Source organism: Sphaeramia orbicularis, chromosome 16 (assembly GCF_902148855.1).
Source record: "Sphaeramia orbicularis chromosome 16, fSphaOr1.1, whole genome shotgun sequence".
Classification (NCBI taxonomy): Eukaryota; Metazoa; Chordata; class Actinopteri; order Kurtiformes; family Apogonidae; genus Sphaeramia; species Sphaeramia orbicularis.
The window spans coordinates 45,806,623-45,833,716 of record NC_043972.1 but is presented as its reverse complement, the minus strand read 5'-3'; the positions used below and the strand labels follow the sequence as shown (position 1 = coordinate 45,833,716).

General features: G+C 37.2%; 1 protein-coding gene across 2 annotated transcripts in view; it reads right to left on the bottom strand.

Annotated features, from left to right (window-relative positions):
- Positions 1-7,457: 7,457 nt before the first annotated feature.
- The window catches only part of drd2l (dopamine receptor D2 like), a 38,327-nt gene continuing 18,690 nt past the window's right edge, over positions 7,458-27,094 (bottom strand). For both annotated transcript variants that reach the window (XM_030159013.1, XM_030159015.1), the window contains 6 exons: positions 25,533-25,642; positions 21,989-22,125; positions 15,968-16,185; positions 14,646-14,729; positions 12,324-12,708; positions 7,458-8,535 (listed from right to left, as the gene is read on the bottom strand). In XM_030159013.1, the coding sequence (XP_030014873.1) occupies positions 8,339-8,535; positions 12,324-12,708; positions 14,646-14,729; positions 15,968-16,185; positions 21,989-22,125; positions 25,533-25,642 (1,131 nt within the window). In that variant the 3' untranslated portion in view covers positions 7,458-8,338. The remainder of the gene's footprint in view (positions 8,536-12,323; positions 12,709-14,645; positions 14,730-15,967; positions 16,186-21,988; positions 22,126-25,532; positions 25,643-27,094) is intronic.

Here is a 27,094-nt window from a genome sequence, read left to right as displayed (position 1 = left end):
CAGAAAAAGAAAGTATTCTAAAGCAGGACTGTCTAACTCATTTTAGCTCTGGGGTCCCATTCAGACCAATATGAACTGAAGTGGGCCGGACCAGTAAAGTAAGAACAACGAAATAATAGGACCACGGACCCTGTAGTCCAATGACATATTTAATACATTAATTGGCATTCTTTTGAACTTTCAAGGTTGCTTAAGGTCAAAGGTCATGGAACCAAATGGAAAGCTCATATGTGACTTCCTATCTCTTGCCAGTAGTAATTATATCAATATCTTCAACTGTTTTCACGTTATAGCACTTTGAAAAGTGGACCAATTGGATTTTAAAATTTCAAAAATTCATAAAAAAATTCAAAATCAATATTTCTCAATTCTTTGAGCACATGTGGTAGACCATACCCCAAAGATGTTCTACAAAAATATCAGGTCATTCTGACTGACGGTTTTGGAGAAGAAGGTTCTTGAAAAATTGTTTACGGACAGACAGACGAATGACAACTGACACCAAGAGTGCATCAGAGCCCTAGGGCCATTGGACTAAAAAGGAAAATTATATTATGAAAATATTTACAAAAATTTCCGAAAACATGTGAATAACATGAACCACCTAAAATTTCTGAAGAAAAATAAGTTGACAAAATAAGTTAACAAAATTCTGCCTCAGTTTATCATTGACACATGTGCATTACAACTGATAGATCACAGTGGATCTACAAAATACACAAACACTTAATAACAGACAAATATTGTTAAAATTGCACTTATTTCTCTTCAGACATTCCAGGTTGTTCATATTTGTTCAGGTTCTTCACATTTTTGTGAAAGGATAGTTTGTAAAAGTAAATATTTTCATGTAATTTTACTTCTTTAAACAGATAAATGTGTAGTTGTCATTATATATTGGTTATTTTTCTGTTATTTTACTGCTCTGGTCCATGTGAGGTGAAATTGGGCTGAATGTGCATTTCACAATTTCATCCCACAGGACAGATTGGACCCTTTGATGGGCCGGTTTTGACCCGCGGGCCGTATGTTTGACACCACTGCTGTAGAGTGAACGAATAATGTGTTTCTGTCAGCGGGGTGAGACTGTGAAACAGATTTAATACAGAGTTAAAGCAATATCCAAGCATGAAAGAATTTAAAAAGAGGTACAAAGACACAATTTTTCAGAGGTACAGGGATGAGGGAGGGCTTGGGGATCACTGGGTGTGATAAGATGTATGTGGTAAGTGTGTGTAAATGTATGTACAGGTGTGTATGTGTGTGTATATGTAGGTGTATAATGTGTATATAGATCTGTGTATGAATATGTATTTACATATATGTGTTATTGTGTTATGTGTTTATGTAAATCATATTATAATTGTTCATAATAATATAAAGCCAGAAACCTAATTATTTACTAGTAAGTATCAGTCATATTATGGCATAGTGTACAGATATGATTAGACGAGGAAGGTTATTATTGTTATTATTATATAAGGAGAAGGGGGGGGGGGGGGGGTTATAAGTTGTACTTCTTCTAACTCCTTTTCAAATATGTATTATATGTCTTATGTTTAAGTGTTTTGTTTATTTATTTTCTTCTGTTGACATTCATGTTCAAAATAAATACATCAATCAATCAATCAATCAATCAATCATAATCGAGTTTGGTGTGAGTGCTTTGAGTGAATGGAAAAGTGCTACATAAATCCAATCCAAGACATTTCAGGTTGTTCATATTTGTTCAGGTTATTCACTTTTTTTGTGAAAGGGGTAGTTTGTAAATGTAACAATTTCATGTAATTTTAGTTTTGCATAAAAACAAAGAAAAAAAAACTGTAGTTGTCATTATTTATGGGTTCTTCTGATAATATTTACTGGTCTGATCCACTTTTGATCATAACGGTCTGTATGTGGAACCTGAACTAAAAGGATTTTCACACTTTTAAGTGTTAATTTTTTCAGTGTAAGTTTGCATTTCACACATTCATCCCACAGGACAGACTGGACTCTTCGGTGGGCTGGTTTTGGCCACGGGCTGTATGTTCGACACCTGTGTTCTACGGAGTTCACAGACTGTTCGCAGAGGCTACAGGTGATCAATACATGCATAAGCAAAGGTTCCCAGGAGTTTGTTTTTTTTTTTTCTCGATATTCACAACTTGGCCTCGACCCACGGACAAGAACATGTTAATACACACAGTTCGATTATACATCCACACATCTGCAGGTCCCAGCCTATTTCTTCAGCATACTGATGTAAGGACGAACATTTTCAATCAGACACTGAAACTCTGAAATCCTGTGTGTGCACATAGATCACACACATGCACCCTGAATAATAAGGGATCAAATATGAACCATAACTGGACAAGTTCACACAAGATGATGTTTTTCCTCCTGCATCAATGAAAACTCAACCATATTGTAAACACACCCGCAAAGTATTTTACAATATGTCAAATACTTTTTCAGTGGCAGATCTTGAAAAAAACAATGGAGGGGGGGGGGGTAGGAGAATGGTATGGTCCAGGTTCGAAGCCCCAGTGCGGGTTCAAGGGGGTGAAGCAAAGCAAAATCAACATTATAAATACTTTAAATCACATAAAACTAGGGCTGTGTATTGGCAAGAATCTGGCAATACATTACAAATCACAATACTAGGATCATGATACAATATATCACGATATATCATGATACTGTTAAAAAGGCTATATTTTTGTTTCTTTTTTTAAGATTTTTTCCTTGAAGAATTGAACTTAAATTCTGTTTTACAGATATTACAGTTTAAGATCCTGTTCAAATGTTCATATTCTATTAGTTCAAAACTAACAGCATAACATTATTTTTGTGCAATCTCAACAAAGCAACTAACATCTGCCTCTCAGACTGTAAAAAGTGCTTTTAGGATGCTTCAAATAACCATTATTTAATAAAACAATGGTAAATAATAATAAATAAAATATAAACAAAAAAACAAACAAAAAATTAATCTCCAAAATATCTGCATTTGAATAAATACCTAAAAATATCGATACAGTACTTTTTAATATTGATACAGTATTGTGAAATGAAATATCACGATATATTGCAGAACCAATATTTTCTTACACCCCTACATAAAACTGTATTTTTTTTATCATCATACACTAATGAAATGAATACAGTTGAAGCTCATTAATGTGACACTTAGAACCAAAGCCAAGACTTGGCTTTAATAAGGTTGGACTCAGTTATGACACTGAATTCCATTGCATTCCCAATCATTTAAAATGAGAACCAACAGGATACAGTAGATACTTAAAGGTTAACTGTCTATACTGTATATGTGAACTCATGCTATGTAATGTATGGGTGTAGCCTTAATTTTTAAAATGTTTCTAATTTTATGAGTACTGGCACTTTACTTCTTACCCAGGAACAACAGTGGAAAAATAGCTTTTTTGGTAATACTGGCACATTTACAGAAATGTTTATTAATGTGTACTGTTCCTGCTAAATTAAAAAAAAAAAAGTAAACAAACAAACAAACAAATAAGGTATAGGCTTGTTTGACAACTGGCTGAGTTCCACTGCAACTCAAAGGTATTTAATATATTTTTTTAGACTGGACTGAAAATCACTGTAGACGTATACTCACAGATGGTGCTGATTGTACTGTTCTTTTTGTTTTGTATCCCATCATTTTTTATTGACACTTTGGTTGTTGTCCTGTTTGTTTTATTTGCTTAGAGGTGGGGGGAGGAGGAAGGGGGGTGGATTTCATTTTCTCACTTTTTCTGTTTTGTGATGTATCTTATGTCTGTTCTTGAAAATGTAAAAAATCTATAAATAAAATATATTTAAAAAATACATTTAATATTCAGTCCATGTAGTTCTATAGCTCCATATGTTCTGTGTCTGCTTGTTTTTCATGCAGACCCCAAATGCTGCTTGAATAGACAGTCTGTTGATGATTAGACTTTAGTTTAGATTTTACTCCCTTTACCATATAGACCCTCGTCATAAATGGCACATGTGCAGTAGACCCCCCCCCCCCCCAATACAAAAGACAGGAGATCCTTTGGGCGCAGGACTTTGCACCCTGACGTATATGTGGACAGATGACTCAGTAAGTAATCAGTAAGTAATGCTATGGTCTACGATGTGGAGATAGCAGTTCAAATCCCAGCGAGAGCAGTTATACAGCTCTGGGAAAGACATGAGACCACAGCAAAATGATCACTTTATCTGATTTGACCATTTATATGTATGCGTTTGAGTAAAATGAACATTTTGGTTTCATTCTCTAAACTACTGTGAACATTTTTAAATCCAGGTTAAAACCTTCCTCTTTTCATGTCCTTATGAGTAAACTCTTTTCAATCTTGTCTTTTAAATGCACTTTTGTTTTTCTAATGTCTTGCTTTATTTTAATTTTAATGTTATTTTTAATATAATTAATGTCTTTCTTTTATTCTGTGAATGCTTTTTAAAATCAACTTTTATCTCTGATGATTTTAATGTCTTTTTTTCCCAGTTTTTTGATTTTATTGTATTTTCAGTGTCTTGCTTTTGCCGTGATTTTTTTATGCCTTTGTAAAGCACTCTGAGTTATCCTGTGTATGAACAGTGCTATACAAATAAACTTGCCTTGCCTTACCGAAAACATTTTTCCTAAATTCCAAATAAAAATATTATTTCAAGCATGTATTTGCAGAACATGACACATGGTCAAAATAACAAACAGATGCAGTGTTTTCAGACTCAAATAATGCAAAGAAAACCAGTTCATATTTATTTGTAAACAACACAATACTAATGTTGGAACTGTGGAAAAGTTCACACATCAATATTTGGTGGAATAACCCTGATTTTCAATGACAGCTTTCACGTGTCTTGTCTCTCCTCCATTGCAGTTGGATGACTTTATGCAGCTACTGGCACAGAAATTCAAGAAGCTCAGACATGTTCCATGGTTTGTGTCCGTCCATCTTCCTCCAGAAGTTTTCAAAGTGGGTTCAGGTCTGGAGATTGGGCTGGCCATGACAGGGTCTTCATCTGGTGGTCCGTCATCCACACCTTTATTGACCTAGCTGAGGCCAGGAGCATTGTCCTGATAGAACAGGGGTGTCAAACTCATTTTAGTTCAGGGGCCACATTCAGCTAAATTTGATCTGCAGTGGGCCGAACCAGTAAAATAATAACAGAATAATATATACATAATGTCAACTCCAAACTTTTCTCTGTTTTAGAGCAAAAAAAGTAAATTTACAGTATGAAAAGGTTTACATCTATAAATTATCCTTTCAAAAGATGTGAATAACATGAACAAACTGAAAAAAATAAGTGTAATTTTAACAATATTCTGCCTCAGTTTATCATTTCCACATGTTCATTATAACTTTCAGATCACAGTGGATCTACAGATACACAAAATATTTAGTAACAGACAGAAATTTGTTAAAATTGTACTTCTCTTAAAACATTTCAGGTTGTTTGTATTTGTTCAGGTTATTCACATTGTTTGTGAAACTATACTTAGTTTTAGAGTAAATGCGTGAAAATATTTACATTTACAAAGAAAGATTTGAAGTTGTCATTATTTATACACTATATTGCCAAAAGTATTGGCTCACCCATCCAAATAATCAGAATCAGGTGTTCCAGTCACTTCCATGGCCACAGGTGTATAAAATCCAGCACCTAGGCATGCAGACTGCTTTTACAAACATTTGTGACAGAATGGGTCGCTCTCAGGAGCTCAGTGAATTCCAGCGTGGAACTGTGATAGGATGCCACCTGTGAAACAAATCCAGTCGTGAAATTTCCTGGCTCCTAAATATTCCACAGTCAACTGTCAGCTGTATTATAAGAAAGTGGAAGTGTTTGGGAACGACAGCAACTCAGCCATGAAGTGGTAGGCCACGTAAACTGACGGAGCGGGGTCAGCGGATGCTGAGGTGCATAGTGCGAAGAGGTCGCCAACTTTCTGCAGAGTCAATCGCTGCAGACCTCCAAACTTCATGTGGCCTTCAGATTAGCTCCAGAACAGTGCGCAGAGAGCTTCATGGAATGGGTTTCCATGGCCGAGCAGCTGCATCCAAGCCATACATCACCAAGTGCAATGCAAAGCGCCGGATGCAGTGGTGTAAAGCACGCCGCCACTGGACTCTAGAGCAGTGGAGGCGCCTTCTCTGGAGTGACCGATCGCGCTTCTCCATCTGGCAATCTGATGGACGGGTCTGGGTTTGGCGGTCGCCAGGAGAACGATACTTGTCGGACCGCATTGTGCCAAGTGTAAAGTTTGGTGGAGGGGGGATTATGGTGTGGGGTTGTTTTTCAGGAGCTGGGCTTGGCCCCTTAGTTCCAGTGAAAGGAACTGGGAATGCTTCAGCAGACCAAGACATTTTGGACAATTCCATGCACCCAACTTTGTGGGAACAGTTTGGAGCTGGCCCCTTCCTCTTCCAACATGACTGTGCACCAGTGCACAAAGCAAGGTCCATAAAGACATGGATGACAGAGTCTGGTGTGGATGAACTGGACTGGCCTGCACACAGTCCTGACCTCAACCCCATAGAACACCTTTGGGATGAATTAGAGCAAAGACTGAGAGCCAGGCCTTCTGTCCAACATCAGTGTGTGACCTCACAAATGCACTTCTGGAAGAATGGTCCAAAATTCCCATGAACACACTCCTAAACCTTGTGGACAGCCTTCCCAGAAGAGTTGAAACTGTTATAGCTGCAAAGGGTGGACCCACGTCATATTGAACCCCATAGACTAGGAATGGGATGGCACTGAAATTCATATGCGAGTCAAGGCAGGTGAGCAAATACTTTTGGCAATATAGTGTATATTATGATAGTATTTTACTGGTTCTGACCAACTTGAGATTGAATTGGTCTGAATGTGGAACCTGAACTAAAAGGATTGTTAATATATTAGTTTAAGTTTTGCATTTCACAAATTCATCCTAAGGGCTGAACTGGACCCTTTGTCGGGCCGGATTTGGCCCTGGGCCACATTTTTGAGACCTGTGTGATAGAAAAGCCAGTCCTCAGAGTTTGGGAACATTGTCAGAGCAGAAGTCCAGTAGATTTCAATAGTTATTTTTGGATTTCAGTTACTTTTGTGGTACTAATAGCACTGTTTTTGACTATTGTAAGAAGATAGTGATGGCCCCAGTAGTGGTTTTTATACTTCTCCTTCTTAAATAAGACATGGATCAGGTGTTTATTCAGTAGAATAAGGTGTGATTGTGTTGGAATTCAACACACACAGGAATGGAATGGCTGTCATACATGCACACATGCTGATTTCACAGGAAATTGCAGTGGTGTCTGAATTTTTTCCAGAGCTGTATTATTTTCAACATTTTACATATTCCAACTGGGGGGCATGGCACCATGGGCGCCATTGCTTTATGAATATATAAAGATGTATCTCTCTCAAGTCTTTATTTTTCTAGTAATTATTTCAAATCCAAATGATCAAAAGAATTTTCTTTATTATTGTTATTGATTTTATGTACAGCAGTTGAGTTGCTACTTCTAATGCAGCAAATGGACTATTTACAAGAGTAAATATGACATGTACACACTCTTACGTGGTGCGGAGAATGTTCACATTACACTGGAGGAAACCTATCTTCATTCACTGGAGACGTAGTCAGTGTCTGAATCAATAATGTTCCTCCTTTGATGTAATGTCAGTCAGCTGTCAAAAAGTGTGAAAAACGATAGAGCCTGAGGCGTTCAAAGAAAAAGACGTAGTTTGCGTTGAAGTCTTACGTCACCCTTTTCGTTCTCCTCTGAGAAAAAGACAAACACATGTGAACAAATAACACAGTATCTTTCAACTAGATTACAGGAAAATACAACAATGAAGAGTCTGACACAAGTTAAGAGTTCAGTAAAGTCTGAAAAACAGTCCCAACTTCTTCATCTGATGTGTGCCGTCCATCAGTGGGAATATTGCGGGGACATCGCCAGCCTTCACATATTCCCTTTATGTACACAACTCAGCGCACGCCTTTTTTCCATAAACATCTCCAGCTGGTTTGTGTCTGTCGTCGCTGTCTTTCCGTGTCAGATTCTGCTTCTTTCTGTTTATCTTGTAGTCTCTTTGACTGGTTTTCTTCCCTCTGTATGCCATGTTTTCTGTCTTCTCAGTCTTGTCTAAGAGGCTGCGTTCTTTCATCTTTAATTTTTATTCACTTTGTCTCCTAAGTTGTACACGTCCATTGTGTCGTCCCCTCCCTTCCTGTCCCTCCCCCCTTCCTTACCCTCACTCTCTCACCTCTGATCTGAATCCAGGATTAAAGCACGTTTCTTTCCTGACATTTGACTCCGTCTCTCCTCTCTGACTCTCAACAGTGCAGGATCTTGATGAAGGCTTTGCGAAACTCGATGTTGAAAGTGGTGTAGATGACAGGGTTGACAGCGCTGTTGAGATACCCCAACCAGGTGACAGCACTGTACAGCGAAGGGGAAATACAGCAGCTCCGGCAGTGGGCCTTCAGCACGTGGGTTAAGAAGAAAGGCAGCCAGCAGATGATGAACACACCTTAGAAACACATTCAAAAAAGGATGTGGTTTCAAAGAAGCATCTACGCTGGGTTTTAGCACCAGTCAGCACATGTATATGCATCATTATAAAATCTACATGACAATCATTTTAAATACTTTCAATAAAACTGTTATCCTTATTATGTTTCACAGTAGTAGCAGGTAAATCCACTTGATTTTTGGCTAAAATGAATATAAAGATAGCTTTGCAGCAACTGGAGGGTTCAAATTCAAACTTTATGAACTATTAGGGTCCAAATACACAAATAAATGAACCAAAGACTAATAAAAGTGGGTTTAGCAAAATATGACCCCTTAACCCATAAAGAATCAGTGTTACTTTTGTGGCAATTTACAAAACTAAATCTTTCTCTCTATTTAACCTTTCTTAATGGTTTAATCACCATATTATTGTAATATTATTGTCTCTATTTTACTTTTCTCAGTGGAAATCATGTATTTTCCTACATTTAATTAACTAATCATCTACATATTCATAAAAGCTGATTAAAGTTGATGGTTATTAGATCAAAAACTGTGAAAACTGAAGAAAAAGTGAAAAAGATATGATTAACTGAACATAAACCCAGTGTCTCCATCCACTGTCACTGATCCAACTCCATGGGTTTTACTGGTGAATCCATGTTGTAGAAGATGACGGTGTTTCCATGGTAACTACGGAGCCTCTGAATGTCCAAATGGGTCATATCTGATGACCATGAAAACAAGACAAACTGCATTTTACACCAATTTTTTACATGGATTAAAAGGATTAATGGATCAATAGGTATTCAACAGTTTAGATCAGTAGATGGTTTTGGTTGATGGTGGGTGTTTGGGTCTTTATGGGTTAAAATCACCAAATTTCAGAAAATGTTCCCACATCCAGTTTGCTTCATATTTTCAAAAGACAATATTTTTAGTCCTAGTAAATGCCATGGAAACTTTAGGCTTTATAGCTTCATTAGTTTTTGAGACATCAGGGCTTTGAAAATGGGGTGTGATGTTGATTTTACTAGAAAAACAATCGGCACCAAAAAAGTTCTTGCTTTTTAAGAATTCATTCCTTCTGAACTATTCATAGTTTTTTTTTTAGTTGCAACAAAATGTCTTGAAAGACTGTAAATGAAGTTTAACAGTGGTGTACTTACCTTATTACAGTTTGCTTCCTGATGGATTCATATTAACGGATGCAGGCCAATTCAAATTTCTCTGTACATATCATTTAGAGTCTAAGAGCATCCACACTGGCTGCACAATTAATTAATTGCAATATCAGCCTGGGCATTTATATTCAATACATAATACATAATCCTAAAAGACCACAAAGACCCAGATTTATGAGGATTTCCAGTAATCCGACTGCAATAAAATAGAACCAATATACATGTATCTCACTGGCATGTTCTATCAAGAATCAATAACAAGTTGAATTTGCAAGGTTGTCACGTTCTGCTGCTATGTTAGAATCCCGTTAGAGTCTTTGCCCCCTATTTGGAACCTGAAAACTGTTCCACCCCCATGTCTTCATTGGAATTACTTTTTCACTTCACTTCACTGCTTTCTCCAAAACAGTGAAGTGACAAGGGAGAAGAGAGAAAGAGAGAAATGACCCTGAAAGCAAAAAGCACAAGAATTTCACAAATGAAGTAACTCAAACAATAGGATGTCAAATGATAGAAACGGATGGTAGGAAAAAAAAAAAGTGTGTCAGTTTCCTATTACCCCTGTGACATGGACTGTAGCTCTGTTGAAAAAGAAAAGGTACGACGTTAAAGTAGATTTCTGAAAAATCCTAGAGTGAAACAAAATTTAGTTGCCAAAGTATGAAGGAATCTCACATCTATAAATTTAATTGTAAGGTGTCTGTAATTGAACAACTTACATACGGCTACTGTTGAGGATGGAATGGACTTAGTTTCATGGTCATTTAATACATTTAACTAAATTCATTAATAGATGCATTAACCTTTCAATGTCTTTTTAATGACTGTAATTGTAATACACCAAGTATTTACTTAAAAATAGAACCAATGTCCCTGTATTTCACTGGCATGTTCTATCAAGAATCAATAACTTGAATTTGTGAGGTTGTCAGGTTCTGCTGCTATGTTCTGTTGTGTTTCCACTATGTGGAACGGCTCAACTTGACTCGGCCTTTTTGCGTTTCCATCACGAAAAAGGACCTTGAATCTGGTACCTGGCACTAGTTTTTTGGTATCACCTCCGCCGAGGTTCCAAGACTGGGGAACAGATACCAAAATGTGACGTGTAAACACTGCAGACCACTGATTGGTCAGACAGTTGTCTCTGTGACCTGCCATTTTACAAAAAACAGATGCGGAAGTTTACAGTAAATATAGCGGTAGGTTAGTCCACATGATGATGACAACACTACACCTTGGTCGGAGGAGATTCAGTCTATGGTGGCCGACATAAACATTCAGCATGAGCTTGACGAGCTGACATGCAACAAGCGAGTTTATCAGCAACTGTGAGCAGACAACAAGGAAGTAACGCACATCACTATGATGTACAGGTACTCTAAAGTCGGTAGTATCCTGTAATGGAAACGGTCTCCAGGAATAGTACCTGATACCTGAGCTGAGTCGAGTTGAGCCGGTTCAATGTAGTGGAAATGCGGCATTAGAGTCCTGTGGTCTGGATGCAGGAGGTCAATCTCCAATTGAAGTGGGTGTTTCTTTCACCACAGGAGAACTCAGCTAATTAAATCAAAGTCCATATACAACTTCCTATCAGTGACCAATAGTAAGTATACTGATATTTGTAACCATTTACATGTTATTAGCCATCAAAATATGGACTATTATAAGTAAAGGCAAATTTTTTATATTTCCAAAATTTGTCAAAAATTCTAAAATCTAAATTTCTCAGAACTGTGAACAAACTTTGTAGACATTGTCCTATCAAAGCTACAAATTAAATTTTAAATTAGTCTGAGCAGCTGTGTCACAGAAGATTATTGAAATGTAGACATTGGTGACCTTGAGTTTGACCCTTCAAGGTCACTCAAGGAGGTGATGAAGATGATGGCGAACACAGCCAGTGAGCTAAAAGCAAGAATACAGGCAACAACTACTGTTTCACAGCAGCTGAAAAATAATTATAAGGATTGTTTAAAGTAAACAGAATGAAAGCCACATTATATTTTTGTAATTTTTTTTAAGTTCTTGTATTTTTTTTTTTTTACGCTAGTTTTGAAGTTTGTATTGTTTAAGTTCGCCTAATCATTGTGATACAGCCCTACTGGTAATTATGACACAATGCAGTGCATTATGAGTTAGATCCAAACCAATAGTAATTCTTAAAAGACGATACAATGATAGTAATACTTGAAAGCAAGAGAAAGCAAGTGGAACCAGTTTTGTAGACATTGTCCCAAAGAAACTACATATAAAATTTGAAATTAATCCGACCAGTAGTTTAATCGGAGAAGATGTTTGAAGAAACTGCTAACGAAGACGAAACTGGACACACCGCGCTATATCATTTGTGCAGATACATGATCTGCACATTTTTGGACAATTCAGCTGAGAAAATAATCATGGATAGAGAATTTGGATGGGAGGGGATGGTATATACACTTCAAGCACAGATTTGTACAAATACACCGTTAGTTAATGTGATTTGTTTTGGGTAATTAGTAGCTAATCTGTGTTTATTTTTACACTCAGGGTTTGTTTATAGAGCCAGCTTTGTATGCACGCCCAGTGACACGGACTAGAAATCCTCATCAATTAATCTGCACCATTTTCCTCTGCTTACCGAGCACGATGGCGAGCATCTGTGTGGCTTTCCTCTCCTTCTGCTGCGACAGCCTCCCCCTCACCCTCTCCTTGGTGATCCCCCACTTGTCTCTGCCTCCGCTGCGCTCCCTCCATCCCTCGCGGCCCCTCATACCGTCCTCCAGAGTCGGGGGCCGAGGCGTCAGGGTCGATCTGGTCATGTTTGAAGGAAGGACCGGCGTAGGTCCTACTGAGATGGACAGGGAGATCCTGGCTCGACCCGCATGGGAGGACGTTTGTGGAGCAGCGTGAGGAGGTAAGTTCTGTTCAGTCTGTGGTAGGAACTGACCCGGCTCCAGTTCAAGGGGATGGACCACCGCCTCCTTCACCAGGGTCTGACACACAGACAGGGAGGGGGGTAGGTTCTGAGAGATGGAGGGATTAGGACACAGAAGGTAAATACTTTGATGTAAAGGAGAAATAAGAGTAAACAGAACAGACACTGTAGATCAGGGATTGGAGTGCTGCATTATGTAAGAATGTAATAATTCACCTCAATATGTAATAACATCACATTTTGTAATAACGTATTACATATTGCAAAAGTTATTACAAAATGCAGGTGTAGCAATTTTTTTTTTTTTTTTTTTTGAGAAAATGTAATAATTTGGTGAATTATGTAATAATCCATTGAAAAACTATTGAAATTGATGCCTCAATTGGAAAAACCATCATACCAGCAGAACAACATTAAACATCCCAGCTTAATTAGAATTTATTTTAAAAACTAGTCGGATGTTTCCTTGGTCAAACCTAAATCAAATGGAACTGTATTCACTACAATGGGGAACGTGTTTGGACACTAGAGACAAAAGCTGCACTAATTAAGTATTACTGACAAAATGTGGCTTATTACAAAATGTATTCAAGAATTTTATTACAAAATGCAGCATTATAACATAATGAGGTGAAAAATTATTACATTATTACATAATGTGGCGCTACAGGGGTGTCAAGCTCATTTTAGTTCAGGGGCCACATACAGCCCAATATGATCTGCAGTTGACCAGACCAGTAAAATATTAATATAATAACCTATAATAATAACAATAACAATTTTTCCCCCAAATTTTTTCTCTTTTTTTTGTACAAAAAAATAACATTAAATTATGAAAACATTTACATTTACAAAGAATCCAAACAAAAAAAGATGTGAATAACCTGAAAAAAATGAATTTTTTAAAAGAAAAATATGAGCAATTTTAACAATATTATGCCTCAGCTTATCATTTATACATCAGCTCTACAAATGCACAAAACATTTAGTAACAGGCAGAATATTGCTAAAAGTTACACTTAATTTTATTTAAACCTTTCACATTGTTCATATTTGTTCAGGTTATTCACGTTTCATTGTTAAAGGATAGTTTGTTAATGTAAATCTTTGCATAATTTGATTGGATTTTTTTGCACTAAAGCAAAGAGAAAAAGTTGGAGTTGTCATTATTTATAGGCATAATGTAATATTATTTTTTTTTCGCATTAAAGGAAAAAGAAGTCATCCAGTGGGATGAATTTCTGAAATGCACATTCAGCACAATTTAATCTCAAATGGGCCAGAGCACTGAAATAATAGAATAACAACCTAGATATAATAAGAGCTCCAAATTTTTGTTTTGTTAAAAGTAAAAGTACATGAATACATTTACATTTACAAACTGTCCCTTCACAAAAAATGTGAATAACCTGAACAAATATGAACAACCTGAAATATCGTAAGAGAAGTCAGTGCAATTTTAACATTATTCTGCCTGTTACTAAATATTTTGTGTATATGTAGATCCACTGTGATCTGAAAGCTGTAATGTGCATGTCAAAATGAGAAGATGAAGCGTAATATTGTTAAAACTGCACTTAAATAATAAATTAATTAAATAAATGCATAAATAAATAAAACTGCACTCATTTTCCTTAAGAAATTTCAGGTTGTTCATTATTGTTCATGTTACTCACATTTTATACAGAACAGCTTGCAGCTGAAAACACTTTCATAATGTAATTTAGTTTTTTCACTTTAAAAAATTGAGAAAAGTTTAAAGTTGACAATATTTATAAATTATTATGATATTACTTTACTTGAGATCACATTGGTCTGTTATATGGAACCTGAACTAAAATGAGTTTGACACCATTGACTGTTAATATCTTCAGTGTAATTTTTGCACTTCACAAATTCACCCCACTGGCCGGATTGGAACCTTTGCCAGGCCAGTTTTGGCCCACAAGCCACATGTTTGACACCCCTACTGTAGATGCAAGATCAGACTAATGTGGTTTTGGTTGTTGTGGTCAGAAAACTCACCACTTTCTTGCGCTGGGGGGCGGTGGTGGCAGGTCTGAGGATGAGGGTGCACAGCTTCACGTCTTCTGGCTGTGTACACTTATTCTGAACAGGACGGTGATGGCATATACAGTAGACAGACCAAAAGCAGACTGCATTTAACTGCTCCTCTTACACATATAGACTTCTATCTACATCTCAGAGGCAAATAGACACTTCCTCCTACACTACATTTGTCTGACAGCTTTAGTTCCTTTTCAGATACACTGGGCGTTTCCCAATATCACGTTATGAAGTACGGTCTTGGTAAGAACGGTCCCAGAGAACGGACTTCCTAAGAACGCCAGTCTCTCTATTTATCTGTGAACAGTTGGTGCTTGTGAACTTTCCACCCTGGCTCTGCTGCATATCTGTCATCGGCTCCCTAATGTATTCCCACAATCCACCACAATATGTCACTCAATTTGATTTCAATACATTTATACTATTTACACATCATTTATATTTTTATACATGTTGTATATTCTTCAAAACTGGATAAACACATTTTGATGAACCCCATATCATGATAATAAAGATGTATGTTCTTGTTATTCTGCCTCTGGTGTGTGTTCCAATATTGTATCACATCATCTGGTGACGGTCGTCTGCTCAATAAAACATTTCTGAATTAAGTTGTCACAGAAGCTGCTGTTGACTTCGAGAGTAGCCCGAAATGTATCTTGGGATATTTACCAGCCAAGTCTACACGAGTCAGCAACCAGTGCATCACTGGTTTAAGCCAGCAGACAAGAACAATTTATACACAATATATGTAAATGAGAATCAGTTCTCAAATAACTTACCTGGTTAAATAAAGGTTATATATGTATAAACAGTATAATATATAATTTGGGAGGAATGGAGGGCTTAAAGAGTGCTGCTGTGAAATGGATAGAGTTTATTTTTGATATGTATAATAAGATTTTTTCAGTAATTTTGTGAGGCTGGCACAGGATTTTGTGGTCAGTAGAGGAAGAGGTCGTAAGGGAGTAGGAGTATATAAGTCACACATGTTTTTTTTTTTTTCTCTTCATGTATTTCTTTGTTGTTTTTGGTTTTAAATTTCAATATCCGAAATCAAAAATAAACAAACAAACAAACATCCGGGAATTCCATCTGATCTTGGTTTGTGCGAACTATTAAATGGAACAGTACTTGGGCCCCGACTGATGACGCTACACAGGATTGTTAGACCAAAAGAACAGACAAGACCACGTATTGAGAAACGCCCACAATTTTACCCACTTCCTGTCCAGTGAAAACCACCTAACTCCAAACAGATGAGTGTGAGCTGAGTCTACCTTCCTGTGTCGATGGCCGTCCCCTGCCTCAGGTGCGCTTTGTGTGTGGAGGCCATGTCTGCGTGGGGGGGCTGTGCGTCTGCCTCGTTTGCGCAGCACCACGCAGATCTGCGCGTACACCAGCAACGTAACAATGAAGGGAACGTAGAAGGAGGCTACCGACGAGTAAACCACGAAGGCCGGATCTGCAAAGCTGCATGTGGTGCCTTCTCTAGTGGCTGAAGAGAAAAAGAAGAGATTATGAAAGGGATGTGGAAAAAAGTTGGACAAATACATATTGTTAGCCTCATAGCATAATTGCCTAAGTCACTTTTTGGCCAAATTGTGATATGTGTGTAACTAACACTGTTGATTCATTTTTCATCATTGGCTATGACCTGCAAAAAATATGACTTAAGCAATAATACTATGAGGCTATGAGGCACTTGGAAGAAACCCAGGGGGTACATGAAATTTTTTTGGGAAAAATATATTGAATACATCATCATGTACTGAATACAAGATAAATTATGAGAGTTAATGCTGAAAGATAAATCACAATAAATACATTCATGTAATAAAATTGACACTCCTGACCTTACTTCATTTGAATATTTTTAAAAACTCGGAGCCCCCCCCCCTAAGCTCTGGTAACATTTTACAACCATTACTATTTTATATTATTCAAGAAGAGTTTATTTGTGTAATTAAGTCATTATTTTTCGTTGATGAAAGGTTAATTTATTCATTAAGGACCAATTCATTTATTTTTCTTATCAATGAAGGAGGGCACTTTTCAGTTTATATTTTGCTAAATTTATTTATAAAGATTTGTAATTTTTCAACATATTACAGTTAAATATATGTTATTTGTTTACAAAGTTTTCAAAATAAAAACAGACACTTTTGGCACAGGAACAAATTTTGCCTCATTTTTTCAATCAAAAATGCCGAAACGAGAGTTGGGGGTACTTGGCTAAAAAACTACAGTATATTTCAGGGGGTACTCCACTGTAAAAAGTTTGAGAACCACTGATACAGAGCACAGAAGTCAGAAATCTGGCCCGTGGGCCAAAACAAATCCACCAAAAGGTCCAGTCTGGCCTGACAGATGAATTTGTGAAATGCAAACATTACACTGAAGATATTTACAATTAATGATGTCAAAATCCTTTTAGTTCAGGGGTCGCAAATAGAATAATTCGATCTAAAGTGGGTCAGACTAGTAAAATACTTTCATAATAACCTATAAATAATGACAACTACAAATTCATTGGTTTAGTGCCAAGAAAGTAAAATTACACAAAAATATTTACATTTATAAACTATCCTTTCACAAAAAATTTGAATAATCTGAACAAATCTGAACAACCTGAAATCTCTTCAGAGAAGTCAGTGTAATTTTAACAATTTTCTGCCTGTTATTGAATGTTTTGTGCATTTGTAGATCCACTATGATCTGTTTGTTTTAATGCATGTGTATAAGTGATAAACTGAGGAATAATATTGTTAAAATTGCAATTATTTTCTTAAGACATTTCAGGTTGTTGGCGTTATTCACATCTTTAAGGAAGCTTTGTAGATGTAAACATTTTCTCAATGTAATTTACCTTTTTTCACTGTTATATTGGGCTGAATGTTGCCCTTGAACTAAAATGAGTTTGACAGCCCTGATATAGAGGATATTACATTTCTTCCTTGCTTTAAGTTTTCCTCAACAGAATATGATATTTTATGGTTTGCAAACTCATCCCAGAAAATGACAAGGATTTTTTCATGTGACAGGAATTTTAAAACGGTCATACTGATGGAACAGAGGAGATGACAGTTAGTTCATTTCCATCACTGATGCTGGAGTGAAAGGCCCATTTCACCCCTTACCCCTACCTCTCCGTTTTCTATGTTCATGTGAAGGGGTAGGGGTGTCGCGATTCTCGTTGAGTCGTAGGGGAAGGGTTAAGGGGGAGGCTTCTTTGGCCCTTAGAAGGGAGATTTTTCAGGACCACACTACAAACGGAGCGGTATGAGAAATTTCCCAAAATTCCCATAATTCTGTTCAAATCATCGGGAAGATGGAGGTAAGCTGTCACGGTCTGCTCTGCTGCTGCCCTCTCTCTCGCCTCATCAGCAACATGAGTTTCACCTGTTGCTGACAAGAGCATCTAATCAGTGCTCCAGGATATAAGCAGCTCCTGCTCAGCTACTCTTTGCCAGATTGTCTGTGGATCATCCCGATTCTCCAGCATTTTGGATGATGATGATGAAATTCTTTATTCAGTCATCACATAATAATACAACCAGTGTCAACACTACAAACAGGTTAATGACTGAAAAGGCCCAGGGAGAAGTAGAATGCTTATATTAATGCCTGTCCTACACAACAAATTCATCTACCCAGCATTCAATATAGGAAAAAGAAAAAACAACAATGCATACAACCAAACAAACAATCAAAAACATAAAAAAGTGAAACTAAACCAGAAAAATAGAAAACTTAACCAGCCAAATTAATGGTAATTTAATGTAGAATCAAAAATTAATTATTTACCTATTACTTATTAGATATTAACAATTGTATCCTTCAAAAACTGCCTTGCGTACAATTTTTTTTAAATATCAAAAATGGGCTACACATTCTTAAATCCATGCTGGCCTCATTCCATAGTTTAACTCCAACTACAGATATACATCTTCTTTTACTCTCTTTTTTAGTGTTTTGTACAACAAATTTACAAACATCTCGCAAATCATATTTAGAACCTTTGTACACAGACAGGGAGTAACTTTAATTTGGCTTTATACATTATTTACATTATTTTATAGTAAACCAAATCATTAAATTTCATAATATGGGATTTCATAAACAATTCATTTTCATCTGTTCCTGAGATTCTGTTGCCGACCTTGTCTGTTTTTGACTCCGTCTCGTCGTTTCTGCCCTGGTAATCTGACCCACTTTCTGCCCCTGACTCAGAACTGTGATTTGGATCTTCCTGGTTTTTTGACTCTACCTGCTCCATCCATGTCTCATCGCCTCAAGTCCTGGTAACCTGACCTGTTTTCTGTCTGTGACTCTGAGTTCGATGATTCTGGATTTTCTTGGTTTTGACTCTGCCTGGCCCGACCACGTCTCTTTGCCTGTCTCCCGGTAAACCAGTCTGCCATTCATTCTGCTCAGATATTTATCTGTTTGTAATAATGACTCTTTCAAACTGATTCTCAGCTCCGTTGTGCTGCGTTTGGGTCCTAACCACACCCTGTCACCGTAAACACAGCAAAAAAGTGCAGCAGTGTGACGAAAGAAATACAGAAATGTATGCATTTTCTTCGTAAATAACTCATTTGATCGACCGTTTAATGTCGTTTCAATGTGTTACAGATCGCATTTCTGTGGTTTGCAGTTGATAGCCACACAAAGATGCCCAAAGACATGGAACAGAGCCGGTTACAGCTGCCGACAGCATGGGGAATGCTTTCAGAAACAAAGTTGTCGCATCTGTTTATAGCAGCATCGACGACTGCTGATGACGTAACAGGTTTCAAAGCGTTGTCTCAGTTCATAGGGGAATGTTTTAATAATAATAATAAAGGATTTGATTTCTATAGCGCTTTTTTCAAGGGGTAGGGCAAAGGGTGAATCAGGGTAGGGCCAAAGTCTTCCTTTTAAATCATGTGTTGTAATCTATGAACAACCCATTACTGAGGAGAGAGAAATATATATTTTTTTATCTTTGGTAAGAGTTAAATGTTACATCACATGGTTCCTTTCTGTGTTTGGATTCACACCAGCACCTGCTTGACTCCCATTAGATCTTGTTGCCCACTTATTCTCAAGAGGTTTTCCTGCCTTCATTAAGATAGAGGGCTGCTGTTGAGCCTCTTCAATCATGTTCCTTCCGTGGAGAGACACACATATTGAGGATTATGTGTACCTGTTTGTTTACGAATGAGACATCACTGTCTGTGAGTGTAGCACATGGAAGTTAGGTTGAACACTATGCATTTGTGCTGATGGATATTTAAGTACAAAGTGTGGTGCTTTAGAGTCTTAACGCTTGCTGCTTCTTCACACATTTGGTTTTTCTTGATAATCAGTATGAGCGACAGATGGACGAGTATGCTTCAGAAGATGTCTTTCCCCTCTTAAATTTCTTCTTAACCCATAAAGACCCAACCATCCACCAGTGACCAAAACCATTTACTGATCTAAACTGTTTAATACCTGTTGATCCACTAATCCTATTAATACATGTAAATAATTGGTATAAAATCAACTGGCATCTGAGACTGTTGTTCAAGAGACATTGGTTGTATTGGAATAGTCTGAAAAATGTCCTCCTAGCTTCTGTTCATAACCACTTTTCCTTGACCTCAGTAGAACAAGGTCACGGAGAGATGGAGAAGAGAATCCATAAGGATGTAGGAAAAGGCAGATGATGTTACGTGGGTGAAACTACCAAGTTCTGAGGGCAGAGTAGAATAATAGAACTGGGTGTTTGGTGCCGTGTGTTCTTACCATGTCTTTAACCCATAAAGACCCAAACAGCCACCAGTGACACAGACCATCTACTGATCTAAAAAGTTTAATACCTGTTGATCCACTAACCCCATCAATGCATGTAAATAATTGGTACAAAATGCAGTTTTTTATCACATTTTCATGGTCATCAGCTATGACCCATTTGGATGTTCAGAGGCTCTGTGGTTACCATGGAAACACCGTCATCTTCTACAACACGGATTCACCAGTAAAACCCATGGAGTTGGATCCATGACAGTGGATGGAGATAGGGATGGGAATCTATAAGAATTTAACGATTTTGATTCCATTATTGATTTTGCTTATTGATCCGATTCCTTATCGATTCTCATTGGGTGAGGGAATAAAAGAGTACAAACGGGTGTGTTTGCATTAACTGTCTTTTATATTTCCATCTCTGCACAGAAAATACAACATCTACAATATGTACAAATAATAATAAGAGATGACGCCGGGCCCGGTTTGGGGCGCTAAAGACGCTTTACTAATTCCTCTGTTGCCACATTTCCACTACATGGAACCGGTTTGACTCTGACTGTCTCCCGTTCTTGTGCACCTCATTTCCTTTCCCTTACCTTTGGAAACTTGTATTTGAGGGGGTACGATGTTTGTTGCCCACACTGGAACCGGAACTGGGCCCGGATGACGGTCAGGTGTTCATTCTGCTGCTACATTCACAAGCGCTGCTAAGTATCGTATCAAATACGTGACATTCCTGTAAATGATTCACATACTGGGGACAAATGTTTGAGCATATTGGAGGGATTTCACCCTTTTGAAGAAATGGAAGCTTTGCAAGTGTTATAAATGGCCCTGGTGTCGTCTTTTTAGACCGTTTCTGCCTCAACACCGTATTGGCTACGTTCTGACCAAAATAATGCAGCGTACGGGTGACGTCATCGCACATGTGCAACAAAGGCGGAATCGATAAGCAGAATCGTTAAGCAGGCAGGCAAACGATTCCAAGGAGTCGAGCTACTGAGATCTAGTTCTCAAACAGAACCAGTTCTCGATTCCCATCCCTAGATGGAGATAATTGTTTAATGTTCAGTTCATGATAGATTTTACTGAAAAAGTCACTTTTTCCTTAGTTTTCTCTGTTTTTGACATAAAAACCCTCAACTTTGATCTGAGCTTTTATGAACATCCATAGGATCAATATATTAAATATTGGAAAATACCTGATTTTCACTGGAAAAATGCAAAATAAGGGTGATTATTTTATAATAAATGGTGATAAATCCCTAAGGAAATGCTAAATATAGAGAAAAACCATTTGGGAACTGACACAAAAGTAGCACTGGGTCTTTATGGGTTAAATGATGAAGCACACTACCATGCTATGAAAAAACCCCATAGCTGTAGATTTAACTTGATATTGGAGATAAAACTTTGAAATCCTTACACTTGAGAGTGAAGCCAGTCCTAGAACAAGCTAAGACTACTAAGAAACTAGGAAGACAGGGGTAACTATAGACCAAGGATCACATTGTGTGTGTTACCAGTGTTGTTGAGTCCAAACAGCAAAGGGCAGGAGATGGCAAAGGAGAGAAACCACACCACCGCAATCATAACAGCCACCCTCCTCCTGGAACTGTAGCGGGTGTTATAGAGCAATGGCATGGCAACTGCTGTGTATCTGTAAGAGTAAACAAACAAATCCATAAAAAAAACAAAGCCTGACTCCCACGCATCACTACAGTGTAAATACACATTAATGCACCTTCCGACATTATGATCCCTTTGCTGTGTTTATGCATCCTTTACAGTAAACCACAGCACTTCAGTGGTGTAAACACTTCCTGACACACAAGAATATAATGACTTTGCACAATGTGGTATGTTTAATCAACAATGCTCATAGAATTTTTACTCAATGTCATTCACGCTTTGTCTCATCCTATAAAACAAGGCTTACCTTTCAATATACTTGAAAACAAATAAAACTAAATAAAAACTGTCAAATAAAGTAAAATGGGAAAAAAAAAAAAACAAGTCCAAAGGAAAGATAAAAATGAAAACAACAAAGCCATAACAGCTCTGCTTCTCACAAAAACATACTAAAGTTGTCAAAGCCTTTTTTCATAGTCACTTGGATATACACAACTGAATCATCTGCTGAGTGCAGGTGTGAACTTTTTGTCAGGATGCTGCACATACTCCAAGTTACTCTGAAGATGAAACTTCTCAGACTAAATTAGTCTTTCCTGGCCTGGCATTGGCAGACTAATTCCCAGTCTTAAACCATAAAGACCCAAATAGCCACTGGTGACCAAAAGTATCTAAACTGTTTAATGTCTTCTGATCCATTGATCCTATGCAATGCATGCAATAATTGGTGGAAAATACAGTTTGGTGTAGTTACCGTGGAAACATCGTCGTCTTCTACAACATGGATTCACCAGTAAAACCCATGGAGTTTAATCAATGACACTGGATGGAGACACTTGTTTATATATTCAGTTATTGGTATTTTGCTGAAAGAGTCACTTTTTCTTCAGTTTTCTCTGTTTTTCATATAATGACCATTGAATTTACTCTGAGCTTTTGTGAAATCTCCATGATCAGTAAATTAAATACAGGAAAATACATGAAATACATTGAAACCCAAAAAATACAGAGGACAATATTATAATAAATGGTGATAAATCACTTAAAGGTTAAATCGCGCGAAAAATTTATTTGGGAACTGCCACAAAAGTAGCATTAGATCTTTATGGGTAAATTGAGAATTAATCTGGGATCTTTCAGTTCATTTTCGATTACAAGGGGTGTTACAACAGGCACAGACTAACAACCCCTTTGAATGTGATTGGACAGAACCAATCAAAGAAATGACTTTAGACACTGAACCAGATGGTAAACAGATAAACTCTTGTGTGAAGTATGAAGGACACATTTTGCTTATCAAGTGCGCGTCAAGTGCTACAGTTAATCGATTTTAAATGGAAAATATTAGTGGAAAATTTTGTCAGTCATTCTAGATTTGGCTGTTCCAAATAGATTATGCTGACCACATCAAAGGCAGCTGTTTATGATAGATACGATCCTGCAATGAATGTCTGTACTGACTGACCGCAACCAAATGACTATCAACTGACTTATTTAAGATCTGCACTAAGCGTGTGTGGTTTGAAATGAGTGAAAAAGTCTACACAGAACATCAATCTCATAAGTGACGTACAGTATGTTCTTCACACACTTATATTAGGGGCTTAGAGACAGAACATGTTATTGTCACTAAAAAAACTGGGAGTGAACTGCATTTGATAGTGTATCCTGAGAAATAACTCAAGGACATGGAGATTCACAGGTAGCAGTGAGCCTGTTTACATGACCATAAAAATACGATAATAATCAGATCTGACGTATTTACATGCACTTCAGAAATGCGATAATCAATAAACCCTGGTTTAGACGCTCCAGTCCATTATTGGGTTTCTTTTGAAGTACGTACATACATAATGATGGTAGACTCAAACTTCCTGTTGTTTTCCGCTCACGTTTCACTATGTAACTTCAGTTTTCTTGTTTTTACACATGCGCAGATGTAAAAGAATGAAATAAATCAGATTAACCTATACACATACAGGAAGACACTGGAGTATTGGGGAAAAATCCTGGTGTGTTAATCTGACTTCTCATAATCAGATTACTGCTGGTATCTGAAAAAACATATCAGATTATCCTGTTTACATGATCACTTGAATAATCTGATAACTCCAGAAATCCGATAAATATCTGAGTATTAGCGTGCATGTAAACAGGCTCATTGTCAGACTGATCTGATCTCAGGCAGATGTGCCTCATTCCCAGATCCTAAATGTGCATCATACACTCTAGCATGTTGCAGCTGCACAGTGGGCTCTATGCACAGCCCCACTACTTCAGGTGAACTTCAGGTGGCTCCTTTGTTTCCTGTCTTTCATTACTGGACACACTGATTAATCCAGGTGTGTCTGCTACTTCTTATGGTGCCTAGTGATTAATTAGGCACACCTGGATTAATCAGTGTGTCCAATAATGAAAGACAGGAAATAAAGGAGCCACCTGAAGTTCAGGAAGTAGTGGGCCTGTGCATAGAGCCCATTACTGTGTTTGTAAGAGGTTCTTACTTGGGTCTTTTGATTTGGTATAAATGAAAAAATAAAAGTTCAACAGGCAAAAGAAATTCCTGTTAATTTGTCAAACTCCTTTTATATCCATCCTACAAAATTGTGTGTCAGTGGAAAATAAAAATAAACACCTCAATCTCCTACACCTCTCATATAATGTGGATGGATGCTTCTTCCAGGAAAAGCTGTGCTAGCGAATTAAATCCTCTCCTTGAAGTCAGTTTTTCATTTTAAATTCAGTGCAACTGACAAAAAAAAAACCCAGACAGAGTTCAGACTTCAGTGTCCACAACTGCATCCAAACAGTTAGACTGTCCAGTTATTATAGATCGAGTGACGTCTAGAGATGACGTCTAAACTGGAGCAGCGTCAATGTGTCACTTTGTTCGAGGAATTAGGACACAGCTGTAGACAGTCTGCCCACTGGGAGTCTGGTCACTCCCCTCTGGACTCTGAAGAGGGCATCAGGTGGAACAGCAAATCATTTAACTAGTCTCCTTGAATCAAGGATAACAAAATGAACACTAATGAGTGCAGAGCACATTGTAAAAGTTGCTCATTAGTTGAAAGACAAACAGCATGCAGGGCTTCTGTCCCGCAGCTCAGTGATAACAGGACGATCAATGTCCCTGTAAAGTTTTTAGTGGACGTTTAAGAGTGTTTAAATGCAAACATCAGTGTATTTACTTGAACCTGTACCAATAAGGGAGGGTGAAAAAAGAATCATCATTACATTATCTTTGTTGAAGTCTGACATAAAATGAAACTTAACATGACCCATGAGCCCATATTTTGAAAATAATACGAAGAGATACAGCACCAGAAGAGACAAAGATAAGAAAATGTCTTAAAAGTCTAATGAATGAACATGAGGCAGCATGAAAGAAGAAATCATGTCTGTCTAAAAAGTAAAGTCAAAACTTGAATGCACCTGTCAATGCTGATAGCACAAAGGTTGAGGATGCTGGCGGTGCACATCATGACGTCCAGAGTGAGCAGGATGTCACAGTGGATGAGACTGAAGCGCCACTCACCCACCACCTTCAGCAAAACACACGCAAAGGCACGCAGGGTTGAAAACATCTGCACATTTTATACATTCCTTTTAGTCTGTGTTTATTTAAAATGGTATAAAATGGAAACAACAACACTTTCTATCAATGTCCTTATAACAACTGTTAGTAGGTAAAAAGACCCTCATGAGCCCTTTACAAGAACATTATTAACATAATTATGTGTTAACAACTACATGTGGGTTAATGTTATGTAATCACATTTATCCACAGGTTCTAGATGTGGTAGTTTTTATGCTGTTGTGTATTCATGCATGCTGTACTGCATTTGTTCAGCAGTCACCGCCAAAGCTTTCTGGCCATATAGTCTTACAATGTGATTGTAAGGCTATCATATTCCAAAATTACTAATATCTCCCAAAATATCGGTCCTATCAACTTGTCGTTTTCACTAGTCTGTTTCTTGACCATAAATACATAAATATACCAAACTGCAGCAGTCAGCTCTTGCTGTATTTTGTGTGAATCCCCAGATACACACAAGTGCACACACACACAGAGGCCACTTGGCTTTTATAATATAGATATGAACAACAAACAAGTCCGATGACATCTATAAACAACATGTGCACTGCAAATTTGATTTTCATCAAATTTATATCTAACTTACTAAAAATGTAAGATGTAACTAACATATAAATATTGAAAAACTAAGCCAAATATTTGTAATGTTTGTGTAAAAGCTTCAAAGTTTTTGTCCTTGTCTCTTCTGCGCTACGCTCCATGTTATTTGTGTCGATCCTGGCGTCATGTGCGTCACAATTAGAGTCCATTATGAAACAACTTGTTTTGCACGTTACAGCTTTATTTCAGCACATTACAGTTATTATCCAGATTCTATCCAGATATTTTATAGTTCTAATTCATAGTGCATAGTGTTTGCTCTTACGTTATATTTGTCTTTAGTCACGTTTGCTGTGATATTACATTGTACTGAATGTGTGTCATGCTGCTGCTACACTGTAATTATCTATCTATCTATCTATCTATCTATCTATCTATCTATCTATCTATCTATCTATCTATCTATCTATCTATCTATCTATCTATCTATCTATCTATCTATCTATCTATCTATCTATCTATCTATCTATCATCTAGAAACAAAGCTTTGATTCAGGAAAAATGTAATCAAATACTTTTTTTTAGGAATTCAAGTCAATGCATCATTTCAGCTCTACTTTTATTCAGCCTATAACCTGTTCAAAAGCACAGTGCTCATAAATAAAACTGGCTTGTATGATTTTTTAATTGAATTTACAAAACAGCCTGTATTTATAAAGTACTTTTTTTGTTCACCTTAACCCAACATACAACCCTGATGAATTTCACTCTTATAAAAGGAGTTGAAGCTGAATCTGAATCCCCATCTGTATCTTATTACCTAGTCTGGAAGGACAAAGACCCTGTTACCCCATGG